At 39.1% G+C, this 13,461-nt stretch overlaps 1 protein-coding gene across 4 annotated transcripts; it reads left to right on the forward strand.

Annotated features, from left to right (window-relative positions):
• The first annotated feature begins 3,667 nt into the window (after positions 1 to 3,667).
• On the forward strand, positions 3,668 to 11,332 carry ATG101 (autophagy related 101). Of its 4 annotated transcripts, none has more exons than XM_039337327.1 (3): positions 3,668 to 3,691; positions 5,598 to 5,885; positions 10,155 to 11,332. In XM_039337327.1, exons 2-3 carry the CDS (start codon positions 5,634 to 5,636, stop codon positions 10,557 to 10,559), a joined length of 657 nt encoding a protein of 218 aa, XP_039193261.1. In that variant the 5' UTR covers positions 3,668 to 3,691; positions 5,598 to 5,633; the 3' UTR covers positions 10,560 to 11,332. The 4 variants fall into 4 exon arrangements, with proteins under 4 accessions (XP_039193261.1, XP_039193264.1, XP_039193262.1 ...); XM_039337330.1 differs by lacking the exon at positions 3,668 to 3,691 and adding an exon at positions 4,387 to 4,557 and having other exon boundaries at positions 5,626 to 5,885; XM_039337328.1 differs by lacking the exon at positions 3,668 to 3,691 and adding an exon at positions 4,393 to 4,557.
• Positions 11,333 to 13,461: the final 2,129 nt, after the last annotated feature.

The raw sequence follows: 13,461 nt of genomic DNA on the forward strand, positions 1-13,461 counted from the left end.
TTGAACATGCTACATTTTAAAGGAGTGGCATCTTATTAGGAAGCCAGTGAGTCTCCTGGAAAGAACTTAAAATGTACTGGACACGTGTGTCAGCTTTTAAATAGGGACATAGATGGGAGGAAGGGGAAAAATATAATCTCTAAGAATTTGCCCCAGTTAAACTCTTTGCTTGTTGGTGTGAAAGAAAGCTTTCTGTTCAACCAACTATGTCAAAAATTCATGTTTGGGTGTTGCAAATAAACCAGGTATTTAGATAATTGGCAAAGAAAAATTGGTATTTCTCAATAGTCAGTTAAAACTCTTCTGGTGCTGTCTTAAAGACTTGGCATCTTAGCAGATCGAGTATTGATATCTATGAGCTAACTTGTCAGATGGGAATGCCCACACAAATATACAATTGGGCACTTCCTAATTTATTGCAAACCCTGGAGGAAATGACTAAAAGATCTCTGAACTGGCCAGAACATCAAAGTGCTTAACAAAAAGTTGGTAAAACCCTCATGCTTATCATGCCAAACCAAGTAAATGCTGCTCTTGTAAATCAGGCAGCACCTGATTCAGGCAACATTTTTTTAAACAATCCTATATAACTGATCAAACTTGTATCCTAGAAATTGCACAGCATAGCTAATTTTGCTTTTGATCAAAGAAAAAGAGATATGAATAAGGCACCAGTATTCACCTTATTCTCAAGTTATATGGTGTTTGTGTATACATGTATATATGTACTGTATATAAAATATTAATTTGGAAGCTGATTGGAACCAGGGGAAAATTAAAAGCAATGTGGGTCTGTCCTGTGAAAACTGAATCTCCCCACAATTGGAAGCAGGCTGTGACCATGCCATGTATCCAGCCATTTGTATTTTTTTTGTGTATGCTGAATGCATAATAGAAATTAGGAAATTTCTTGTTTGCTATCTGCCATTTACTCTTCATTGTTTGAAATCTGCATTCAATAAGTCTTGCCATATTGAACAACTTCTCTCTCCCCCCCCCCAAAACCCTTTGTGAGTCTGAGCGAGCAATCCTATTGGTCAGGATTGTCCGTCTGATTTCAAAACTGCATGGGAGGAATTGAAGATCTGTACATGCCCCACTGGGCTGGGCTTTTGAGGTCTTGGGTGAAAGAGTGAGCAATGTTCTACTTAACCTGGGATTCTATCTATTTTTATTTTCCTTTATTATTGAATACATTAAGAAAGCAATGAGTAAAACATGTTTCTGTTGAATTGAATGAAACTAATCAACAGTACACTAAATCTTTTTGTGGCCCTTCGGAAAGTGTGGGGTCCTATAATCTGTGACTCTAGAGCAGCTTCAGCTGTGAGCACTCAGAAAGAGAGATTTATTGCTGCTATCTGGCTTCACAATCCATGTTTTCCTGTAGCTCATGCATACTCTCTTCTGACTTTAAAAGGGGAAGAAGGGGAAGGATAGGAACCAAAATAGCAAAAGCAATTACAAGCATGGAAAGATTACTCTCAACATTTGAGGATTTTTAAAAAAAAATCTGAGGAAAAATGTGCTGTTTTTATTATTAAACAAGACAGTCTTTACAGCTGCACAATTCTGATATTAACTCAAATAGTTAAATTCAGTTGTGGCCTTAAAATCAGTAATACTGAATAGACAACGAGCTATGCCAAAATGTAGCATGTTTTTAGTTTAGCACAGGGATATGCAACCTTGGCTCTTTTATGACTCGTGGACTTCAACTCCCAGAATTCCAGCATGGCTCAGTATGGAGACCTCTCCCTTTCCCCTCAGCATGGCTGGCTCAGGAATTCTGGGAGTTGAAGTCCACGAGTCATAAAAGAGCCAAGGTTGCCTACCCCTGGTTTAGCATGTAACGTACACCCAGCTAAGCATGATTTACTCAGGAAAACCATACTTAAACAAGCAATGTTGTATGAGATCAGCCACTTTTCTTTAGCCTGAAGTAGAATGAAAACAATCATACATACTGCCTACAGAAAGGGTACATTGTATTATTCCTAATGCATTTTTTTTCTGCATTTCCATAGCAATTCAGACAAATGGAAATGAAGAAATCCTATGCCAATCAAGTTTTCATAAATGGCAGAAACAAGTAACCTACATGTATAGCTATCAACAGCAGAGACCATTTTAAAATCTGTTTGTCATCATGAGTCATTTACCTTTTCAATAATTTTACTGAAATATATTCCATAAAAGAAACAATTAGAAATACCATCAGTAGAATAGTTCCATTCTCTAATTACCTAAGGGAGAAAAAAAGTCTTATATTGCAGTAAGGCATAAGAAGGCGGCCTCAAACATTTGGAGGCACTTTGGATCAGCCATTAGAAGTGGGGGAGGGGAGAATCCAACATTTCAAGAGCAAAGATGAAAAATAAAAGCTGGATCAGCTATCACTTTTAGTGGTTCACTTCTGTCCAAATTCAGAGTAGATATCTTTTTATTTTAGTCCCCGATAATTTATGTTTTAGGCTACCTTTAAAGACTGTGGAACTGAACCCTTAAATATGCATGTTCTTATGTCTTGGGGGATGGAGACAAAGTCTCTTCGATAGTCTTAATTATTCTATTTTGTAAATAGATCAACCTTTGACATCTGAAAGGGATTACATTTCTACAAATATGTTAAAGTTTATGTGAATAAAATTGTGAGAACCAGACATGAAGCTTCCTAAATTGGACTGAACAAAATTCTTTTGCCAGCAAAAAAGCAAGACACCCTGATTAGTGTACGCAGTTTTTAATTACCCCCCCCCCCAAAAAAAACCCATGAAAAACATAGCTAAGATATAAATGCACTTATTTGTAATAAGTTGGTTTAGCTTCTAGATTTTGTATATTGGCCACTGGTAAATAACTTACTATTCTCTCTTTATCTTATGCTTATGTTGTATGCCGCTCAGAGTCATACTTCTTGAGTTGGAAGACTTTGTAAAACTTGAAATGAATGAAAATGGAATCAAAAGAGGCGTCTATGGAGATTCTCAGTTATCCTGGTCATGATTGTCCCAAAGGTGCTTTTTCAAGAGGCAATTGGACTTTTCTTTGAAATTGTTTCAAATTTTCTTTGAAATTGAACCACCTTTAGCAACAATTTCAAAGAAACACAAGAAAGTCCAGTTGCCTCTTAAAAAAGCACCTTTGGGACATTCAAAAGAGACACTAAAGAATTGCTGCAAAGCATTGCTGCAAAAAAAGAAACGGGAGAAGGACAAAGGCACAGCAAGACGCACAGAAGACGCAGAAATTGATATAACCTGGCAGCCGCCGTTTTTATTCACAAACACCAAAGATTCACCATCGTGGGAGCCTTCACCCTCGCACAGAACGTCGCTCCACCGACCTCAGGATCCCCGCTGCGTCTCACTTCCACTCCTTCGCTTTTTCCCCGCCTCTTCCGGTATTGAAGCTGCACACGAATGACGTATTATCTCTCGCACAGAAGGAGGCAAGAAGGCGCGTGCGCATTTGCAGCCGCGGCCTACATAGTTCTGGTTGGTATAAATTAGGTATAGTATTCAAATGATGTCCCATTTCAAGAGGCAACTGGACTTTCTTGTTTTTCAAAGAAAAACAACCGTGGTCCGGATGGCTGAGAATCTCCATAGACATTTACTCCAGTGTTTGTAACGAGGAACGCAAAACTATGGCAAATCGGCTGTTGGCTCTGCAGCATAAGAATGAAAATGTACGTCTCGGAGATCGCTCCTTGTGCCGAGAAATAATTTGGTTTGCTCTGTGTCTGCTGTATTAGAGTCCTATTTATAAATAATGCCTTCTCAACAGTCAGTTTGAACCATCAGCTATAAGGTGTGGGGGAAAATGCAAATCTTGTGGCAATAGAATAAGTCAGTCCAGGAAGATCGGAACTAAAAAGGACGACTGGGTTTTATTACTGTAAGAAGAAGCAGCTTTTTTTTCCTTCCCCTGCTTCTCCGCCAATTAAATGATATTTTGGGGCTATTCTGGAGTTTTCTGGACGGGAAGGGGAAAACCGCATCTTGTTAACGCAATCGCTCAGGGTATGAAACAAAAAACAAATGAGTAACAAGTTCCTGCCCTCGTTCATTTTTGTATAGCATCTCGTGTTTTTTAACCAATGAAATAAAACGCCAATAAAATAAAATAAGCTTTCTTTTTAACCAGTAAAAAAGCATCACCAAACTTTCGACTTTTTACTGCAGAGCGCCCTAGATGCGCTCATCTCCAATTTGCAGGGGGCAGCAAAGGGCGAAACTGGTTCTCTAAAAACCGGAAGTTGACCCTTCGTGATTTCGTCTGTGGTTTGCTGTCTTGGACGGTACCAAGTGCGGCAGGGGAAAGGCTATCAGCAATTTATATTTCAAAAGCCTGAAAAGGGTTAAAGGCCCTAGGTAAATGAGATTCAGAAGTTCCTTCCGTCTGAGGGAGGGCAGAAGCGACCCGGGGCGAGAAGAATAGCTTCGACTCGCCCTTGAGGATGATTTTTCAAATCCCTCTCTCCCATGTTTTCTTAGTTGGGCCAATCCGAAGATTAAGTTGCTTGTTTAGGGGAAGCACCCAGATCTGGGACAGGTGAGTTGCCAGCTGTTATTCCCACCGGGCACCCCCTAGCTCTTTACCCCCCCCCCCAACCTTCCAGAAGGCGCGAGCCCTTGTCCGATCGGTTACCTTAGTTACCGAGCGCCTCCTCCCCCGAGGAAAGCCTAGGAGTGTTTTTGGTCACAGGACTGCGGAAGTCACAAGAGGTTTATCCCCACACACACACACACACACACACCACCCCCGAGCTTCAGGACTGCGACCTGCGTTAGGAACAAAACATGTTCTTCCCTGGTGGGGTTCAAAAGCCAGCGTGTTGTGTTGGTGAAAAGGCTGGATTATATAGGTTTAAATGTCCCAGCCAATCAGGTCATTCGGAAATAATTAAAGCATAAAAGTGATCTCATCTCTAGGTAGGTACACGAGGACAAAAGAACGTCCTTTTATTGTTGGAGCAATGGGTGGCGTTAAGAGCAATTTTTCAAGTCACAGTGCTGCGACATTGAGAACTATTGCCTCTTTCAAAACTGTTGGGAAATAATGGGATTCTTGTTTGGTTGTAGATCAGTTTCAGTCAATGTGTTTGATAACGCAAAACATTGGGTTGCTGCCTTATTTGGCTCTATTACTTATTGTGCTTCCAATGAATTAATAATATTGGTTGAAAAGTTACCATTGAATCAGTTTAAGGAATGAATCGAAACTTTTTAGCATTGTTGTTTAGGACTGTCTCAGTTTTCAGAAAGCAATTTTTAAAACAACTGCAGAATTTAGACTGATTTTGATTGGCCTTAGAGTGCTTCTTCATAATTTATTCAGTGTCAGCATTTTTATGAGAACTTTGTAGTTCCAGAAAACCGTGTGATAATGTGGAGCGGTCCTGAAGGGATTGAACTGTAAAATAGCTGTTTAGCATGCAACTCAGAACAATAGCAAAATCCTTAAAATGGCACGTTTTATGCTGTTCTGGGAACAAGACATTTTCCATATTACTTCCCACCTGTACATATCTATCGTACCATCGAGGTGACAGTTTTCCAGTCTGCGCTCATGTAGCTTTTCTTTTTTTCCAGGATTGCTTGCTTATTTTTTCCTTTGCAGAAGTCACAATGAATTGCCGTTCAGAGGTGCTGGAGATATCAGTTGAAGGTCGCCAGATTGAAGAAGCTATGCTGGCACTTTTGCACACCATATTACTTCATCGCAGCACAGGGAAATTCCATTACAAGAAAGAAGGAACCTATTCGATTGGGACAGTTGGCACACAAGATGTTGATTGCGACTTCATTGATTTCACCTATGTCCGGGTTTCTTCGGAGGAACTTGATCGTGCATTGAGAAAGGCAGTTGGAGAATTCAAGGTAAAAGTGGCTGTGTTTATTTCAGAATGATATGTATTCCCATGCTGCTGGTTCAGAAACATTCTTTGGCCCAGAATACAGATGCCAGATAGTTAACAGGCTGTTTCCAGGATTAATTCAAGGTTGACTTTTAATTTTCATAGCCCGAGCCAGATTGGGATTGGAACATAATCTCAAATTAGTGTCCAAGAATTCTGTTCCTTTGCTGAAATTGTTTACTATTTTTCAGGCAATGAGTGTTCCTAAAAGAGGGAGTCTCCACATGCAGATTATGGAACAATTTGTTTAAGGAAATATTCTTGATTCCATCAGTACACATCAGCAAGCTGTGAAAACAATATTATTTCTATATTATTTAAATATTTATTATCTCTATAATGATTTAAATTACTTCACTTAAATTGCTGCATTTCTTTTATGTGTTTAATATGTTTCTGCATCAGTTCACATTAAATCTCAAAGCAATTTATAATTAAAATTGTAATTAGTGAAATATAGTCAGTTTACAAAATTTAAAACTTTCGTTAAAATAAAAAATGCAAAATTAGCAAGATACTGTTAATACATAGAACAAAAACTGGCATTGAAAAGTTTAAGAACATAGCATCGTTAACATAGTTTTGAAAGCCCTACGAATATAAAAATATCTTTGCCAGTCAACAAATTCCAATTTGACATAGAGTGTAAGAACTGTAAGAGTTTGAGTAAAAATACACTGGACTCAGAATGGATCCAGAAACATGCTAGGGCACATATTTAATCCTTTTGAGAAGCATAACTTCATCCAAAACAGTTGGAATTCTGCCTTATCTGGATAAGTAAACTATCCACTAACAGCATTCCTGTGTTCTCTGGAGTGATTTCAGTTTGTTGGCCCTTACTGCAACCAGGCATTGATTCAGCAGTTTCAATGTGTCACATGGACCCCTATGAAAAGGCAAGATCGAGGTTAATATCAGCATGCTGCTAATATTTTACTTTAAAATATTCAACATATTCAGTGATTCAGTGTAAAAAATTGAATAGCATGGGGGATAACAGTGAAACCTTACAGAACTAGACAGCATAAATGCCATGGATAAAGCTATCCATGTATGAGCTGAGCCACTCAAAGCTCATTTTACTCACTTTTAAAGTGGACACGCTCTGCAAAAGAATATCACTCTGGTGGTATCAAGCAAGAGAATCAAGAGGGTTTCACTCTCCCTGTCTCTTTCCCAGCAAAGATCATTCAACATGATGACCAAGGCAGTTTCAGGACCTAAATTAGGTCTACATTCTTATTGAAAGAGAAAATTTCATCTAAAAATGTTTGGATATGATTAACCGCTGTATGCTCAATCCCCTTAATCAGAAGAGGGATACTGGCCTATAAATATTTACATTTTTTTTTTAGTAATCATCTCACTGCAGCCTCCTTTAATAAAGCTAGGACCACTTCTTGCAGCAACATATTTATACTCCTCTAGTTCCAGAAAACACTCCCTTTCTATTAAGCCATGAGAAGCAAATATAAAACAAGCATGGCTAGCCAAACATAATCAAGCACCTTATCCGCATTATCAAGCCTTAAGAACTGAAACTCATCCCAAAATATCTGACAGGTCCTTGGACATTTTTCGCCTGAACAGTTGAAATAGTAGAGTCTATCATGCCAAATTAGACTGATTTTGTTCTTAAAGTATCTAGTTGACATGTCATCAGCAACTGTCAATTTTTTTTCATATAATTCATATCTGAGCCAGACCCCTGAACTCCTTGCACCACTAAAAAAGTTCCACTGATGCTGAGGGTACACAACAGAAGAAGAAAAAAATCTTCCAATATTGTCACAGTACAGTATAGGCTTGATAATAAGTTCTTACTAGTATCCAATCAGATTTAAGATGAGTTTTCTTCTACCTGTGTTTTAGTCTTCCTCCAACTGCCTGCTTTGCACTCAGGGGACTGAATGGACTCTGCATTGGGAAGAGGAGATTGAAGAGCAATTGTTTCAATTGCTGTCATCATTTCTGTAGTCAAATATTTGACAGGGATCACGAAAAATGCTTCAGAGCCTTCTGGAAGCCATTGGAATCTATCATCTTCTGAGATGATAGGGTTCCTCACCTCTGCAGTGAAAAATAGTCTCTGCAAGCTTCATTTTCAATAGAAAATAATCTATGACAGAAGAACAGATATAAGCATAGCCCTCTTTTCAAACCACCATCCACTTGCTCACTAGGGAAAAAAATCCAGAGTGTGACTTGCTATTTGTGTTGGCACAGTAACAAGTTAAGATACTCATTATCAAGAGAGTTTTGACAGTTTCAGTGGTTCCTGTAAGGCAGTCCCAGTTTAAATACTGTAGTATTCTAGAATCAATATTCTAGAAGTCCTACACATCAAGTCTAAAACTGTCTCTAACAGCTCAGGCAGCGAGCATCCCAATCAGCAGAATGAACTACCAGCAGAAACCCCCATTTGAAATGTACAATAAAAAATGCAAACATTCTAGATTGTCATTTTAATAAATTGATGGGAGGGGGAGAGAGAGTCCTTTAAAAAAAGAACTTTAAGTGTATATGCATTAATATCACAATTTCAGTACTGGGTTAGGAGTATCATTGAAAAAATGTGCATATTGGTAAGATTCTGTGGATGCTAACATTTACAGTTTTCCACTGCAAAAGTACATAGGTTCATACATTGACAAAAGTCAATAATCATTTTATAAATGGCCATTGTTAGAAGGCAATTAGTCTTGGCTATATTTTTACATTACAATCTTTTCTTCCTCTTCTGCTGCCATGAAAGTAAATATATTACAAAGCATGCATCTGATGAAATACTTGGTACACATGAAAGGTGTACTTTAAGATGGTGCCACAGAACACTTCATACTGCAACAAGCTGAATGGCTATTGTTCTAGAAAGTGTTCTATCATCTTTTTTTCAGTAAATTTCCTCCCCTATGTAGGACGCTAAGAAAAAGATGCAGGCATGTCTTGAGCAGAGGTTTGAAGCTGCAGGACACAGCTTGACAAACTATGAATTTATTGCTTCTTATATACTTGTTACATACATAGGCTTTACCATTAAATGCTGACAAAGGTTTCTTCATTGGAAAATGTCTTCATGTAAGCAACTATTTTCTAGTAACACATTACATGGTCAAAGATCAGGTAAGAACAAATACAGATAGATGAAAACAGAAGGAACTAACAAAGACAGGAAGAGATAGGAGAAGGAACTAAGCATATTATCTGTTTAGGTAGGTAAGGCATTAAGTCAAAAGGGCATAACCTTCTGGCTGCTTCACTAGGACAAAGGGTATCAAAAGGTTATGAGGTTTGTGGGGGGGGGAAGCATGGCAGTTTGCTGTGCCTGCAATTTCCCCCACACCCCTAGATAACAATCTAAGTTGCCACTTTTGTATCTGTATAAAAGCTGTAAGTCATTGCAATTGCAAGTCACGTGACTGGATCTGATGGGGTTTTTTTTACTTTTTTTGCAGTTGCGATTGTTATGGGTATTTTTTGTTGCAAAAGAAAATAAATGCTGGAAACTGGCAAAAAAATGTTGCAAATCACTGTCATGTGATTGCAGGAAGCTGCAAATGGCCATAAAGATGAGCCTGTTGCCAAGTGCCCAAAATGCAATCATATGACTGCCAGGGTGGGGTGCTGCTGTTGTAACTTCAAAAACAGGTTATAAGTAAGTCTGGAGAAGACAATTGTAATTTTGAATAGTTTTTAAATGACAAGTTGTAAATTGAAAACTAGAAACAGATGTTGAGAAAATAGTCTATGACTGAAACTATACCCATGTGTTAAGACCTACTATAAGGATCCTTCTTCAAATCTTTTTATTAGAGCAGTGGTTCTCAACCTTTCTAATGCCGCGACCCCATAATACAGTTGCCCATGTTGTGGTGACCCCCAACCACTTATACATCACCGGGTGCCAGGGGTGTGACCAAAGAAAAGGGGGAAAAATGGCGGACAGCCTTGTTTGGCGACCCCCGTGAAATGGTCATTCGACCCCAAATGGGGTCCCAACCCAAAGGTTGAGAACCACTGTATTAGAGGGTACCATATGAAAACAAATTTGTCTTCGTTTCATTAGTGAGACTTCAGTTTTAGAATATCTTCTCTACAGAAAAAGAAAACATCGTTGAGCATGGCATAACTTTGTTCCAAGTAAATATTCATAATATTTTATTATAAATATACTGAAAACATAAAATTATTCCAGTGAAACATGGAATAATGCTTTTTTCTCCCCTAGGACGCATTGCGAAACTCAGGCAGTGATGGGATGGGCCAAATTTCCCTGGAGTTTTATCAGAAGAAGAAATCACGATGGCCTTTCTCAGATGAGTGCATCCCTTGGGAAGTTTGGACAGTCAAGGTAAATGTAGTGAGTCTGGCTAATGAGCAAGAACGGCAGATATGTCGTGAAAAGGTGGGAGAAAAACTTTGTGAAAAGATTATCAACATTGTAGAAGTGATGAACCGACATGAGTACCTGCCCAAGATGCCTACTCAGTCAGAGGTGGATAACGTCTTTGATATAGGGCTGAGGGATGTCCAGCCCTACTTATACAAGATTTCTTACCAAATCACTGACTCACTTGGGACCTCCGTCACCACCACCATGCGTCGCCTCATCAAGGACACCTTGGCACTCTGATGTCCAGGATATCATGGACCAGACATTTTTGAAAAGCAACACAAGCAACTGGTTTTCTGCTCTCACCTAGCCCCAGAATACCATATCCATTATTCTCAGAAATTTTTGGATTCTTGACATCCATACATCCTATTCTCATTCACTAACCATTACAGGGCAAGGCTAGAATTAGCTTGTCCACCAGTTCACCAGATCCCAACTTCTTTCAATTGCAATAGAGAATAGAAACCAAGAGACCTCTTCAATGTCTTTTTCTGTTAAATCCAATTCCATTAGATGAACTACAGTGTGTCTATGGGAAAAGATGGTGTGCATGCTTCATAAATATTTTGGTAGCACCTAATACACATAAGATAATACCAACATTTGCACTATCAATGAGCCGTAAACTAATATGTTGGCTAGATTCCCTGATTTCTTGATTTTGAGATCTGCTACAAGGCTGCCAAGGCTAAGGTTACTTTTCTTGGCAAAAAGTGTGCCTTCCTTCCTGATTACCTAATTGTTAGCTCATCTCTAGCTTTGGAATAAATACATTTTTGCTTCTAGGTGCATGACTTCAGGGTGGGAGTGTGTAAGGGTTTCAAGCTTTCCCCCTTTTTTGTGAGTAAAAATTACAAAAAAGGACCCATTCTACATACCTATATTTTTCAGTAGAGTTTGAAATCTGTAGCCTGTATTTCTAGAAAAAGAAAATTCATCTTTTGTATATATTTTACCAGTGTAATATTATACGTATAAAATAATCTAAGAATAAAAAGAAAATTCCTGTCTTTTGTGTCGTAACTTTCTGTAATACATAGTAGTTTTGAACTAACATACACTCAAAGAGGCCTAAATTATTCCAATTTATTTAACTTTGATTGATGATCCTTGAAATCAGTTTCAATCCTGATATCAATGCTGAATTCAGTTATGCTTCGTGATGTGTTTTTGAGTTCCATTTGGCAGAAGTGAAGCTTGGAAATGCCACATACGTTCACACGATGAATTTGAGTTATTCTGTTGCTCAGCCTAGTTTTCTTATTGAGATGTAATAAACACTATAAAACCAGACATATATCTGAGGTTTCTGATAATTAGGAAAAATGTCAAAGATTTATTTCCCACTAAAAACTTGGATTGTGAATATATTGGTAGATATGGTAATCCAAATAACACATACTTACATTATAATGAGGTGAGCTATTAACCCCGTTTATCCAAGTATATACATTGTAGAAGCATGTCCCAAAGGTGCTTTTTCACGAGGCAACTGGGCTTTTTTTTTTGACATGTTTCGCTTCTCATCCAAAAGCTTCTTCAGTTTAACTCGATGGTGGGGAATGGAAGAATTTATATTCCTAGTCATTTGCATTCTTTTAGAGCAGGACTTTTTAACCAGTGGTACAAGTACCACCTGTGGTACATTGGCACCTGGCAGATGGTACGCGAACATCCTAGAAAAGTGGTAGTGGGGGAGGGGAATGAGCTGAACCGGTGGCAGCACCGCAGAAGCCTGAGTGAGAGATGGCTGAAGCTGCAGGGCTGTCAGGGCTCAGCGGAAGCACCAGGATCAGCGCTTCTTCGGGACTGTTAGGGCTCAGTGGAAGCACCAGGATCAGCACCAGGCTCCAGCTGGAGCCCGGCACTGATCCTGGCGCTTCTGCTGAGCCCAGAAGAAGTGCCCATCAACTGGAATGTTGCAGCATCTCCAGGGTCTTGTGATTTACATTCAGATGCTTGGCAACTGATTCATATTTATGACGGTCACAGTATCCCAGGATCATGTGAAGTGACTAAAACCTGCTGCAACCACCCAGCAGACGGGGGGAATAAAAACCAAACACTCCCCACACCACCCTCCCCTGCCAATCCTCAACAGAAATGCTCACAACAATGAAAACCTCGGACAGGAGGAAGAGGACCGCCGGGTGGGCAGGCAGGTGTCTTGCTCGGCTTTGGCTTGGGGGGCACTTTTTTCAGTGCCATTGTAACTTCGAACAGTCACTAAGCAATCTGTTGTAAATCAAGGACTACTTGTACTTTATCACTTTTTTCTTTTTTTGGTCATCAAGTTTTTGACATCTTGCCAGGTGACTGGTGGTACTTGGATATTGCCATATCCTAAAAGTGGTACAATGGGTGAAAAGGTTGAAAAGCCCTGCTTTTAGAGAATCACTGATGCCACCTGGAGGCTTATCTATGCCTTCAGGGTCACCTGAATAGTGCAGATGAGTGTGGAGGAACTGTTGAAAGGACTGTTGTAGACTAGAAATAGATGATGTGGTATCCTCCCCCTCTGTTGGATGAGAAGCAAAACATCTTCAAAGAGAAAAAAGAAAGTCCAGTTGCTTCGTGAAAAAGGGACAACCATGACCTGGATTACTGAGAATCTCCATAGACATTGTAGAAGCATCTTTCTCTTTTCATGAAATGCATTAATAGTACTGAGATTACATTTTAATCGCTGAGTTTAGAAAATTATGTTTACCTTTTTGGACAACATGTGACAGGCAAGGCTGAAATATGCCTTGGAAAATTAAACCCCTTAATTCGATTTATCCCTAGTTATTTAGTCCATTGAAATAATGAGTTCTAATGAGATATTGAGAGCCAGTTTGGAGTAGTGGTTAAAGCATCAGGAGAAAAAGGACAGCCTGAATTCTAGTCCCACCCTAAGCACAAAGCCCGATGATCTTGAGTCAGTGACTTTCTCTCAACACTAAGGAAGCAATGGCAAACCAAGTCTTGCCAAGAAAACTTCAGAGACTTGTTCAAGCAGTCTCTCCGAATCAAACATGATGAAATGGAAGGGGGAAAAAGTAAGATATTAAACCAATACTTACCTTGCTAAAGGACAATTAAATGATAACAGAAGAGACCCTTATAGTTCTGTAAAGTTACTAATAGGTATAAGGAA

Source organism: Crotalus tigris, unplaced genomic scaffold, assembly GCF_016545835.1.
Source record: "Crotalus tigris isolate CLP2741 ecotype Arizona unplaced genomic scaffold, ASM1654583v1 scf7180000017674.1595824, whole genome shotgun sequence".
In the NCBI taxonomy this organism is placed as follows: Eukaryota; Metazoa; Chordata; class Lepidosauria; order Squamata; family Viperidae; genus Crotalus; species Crotalus tigris.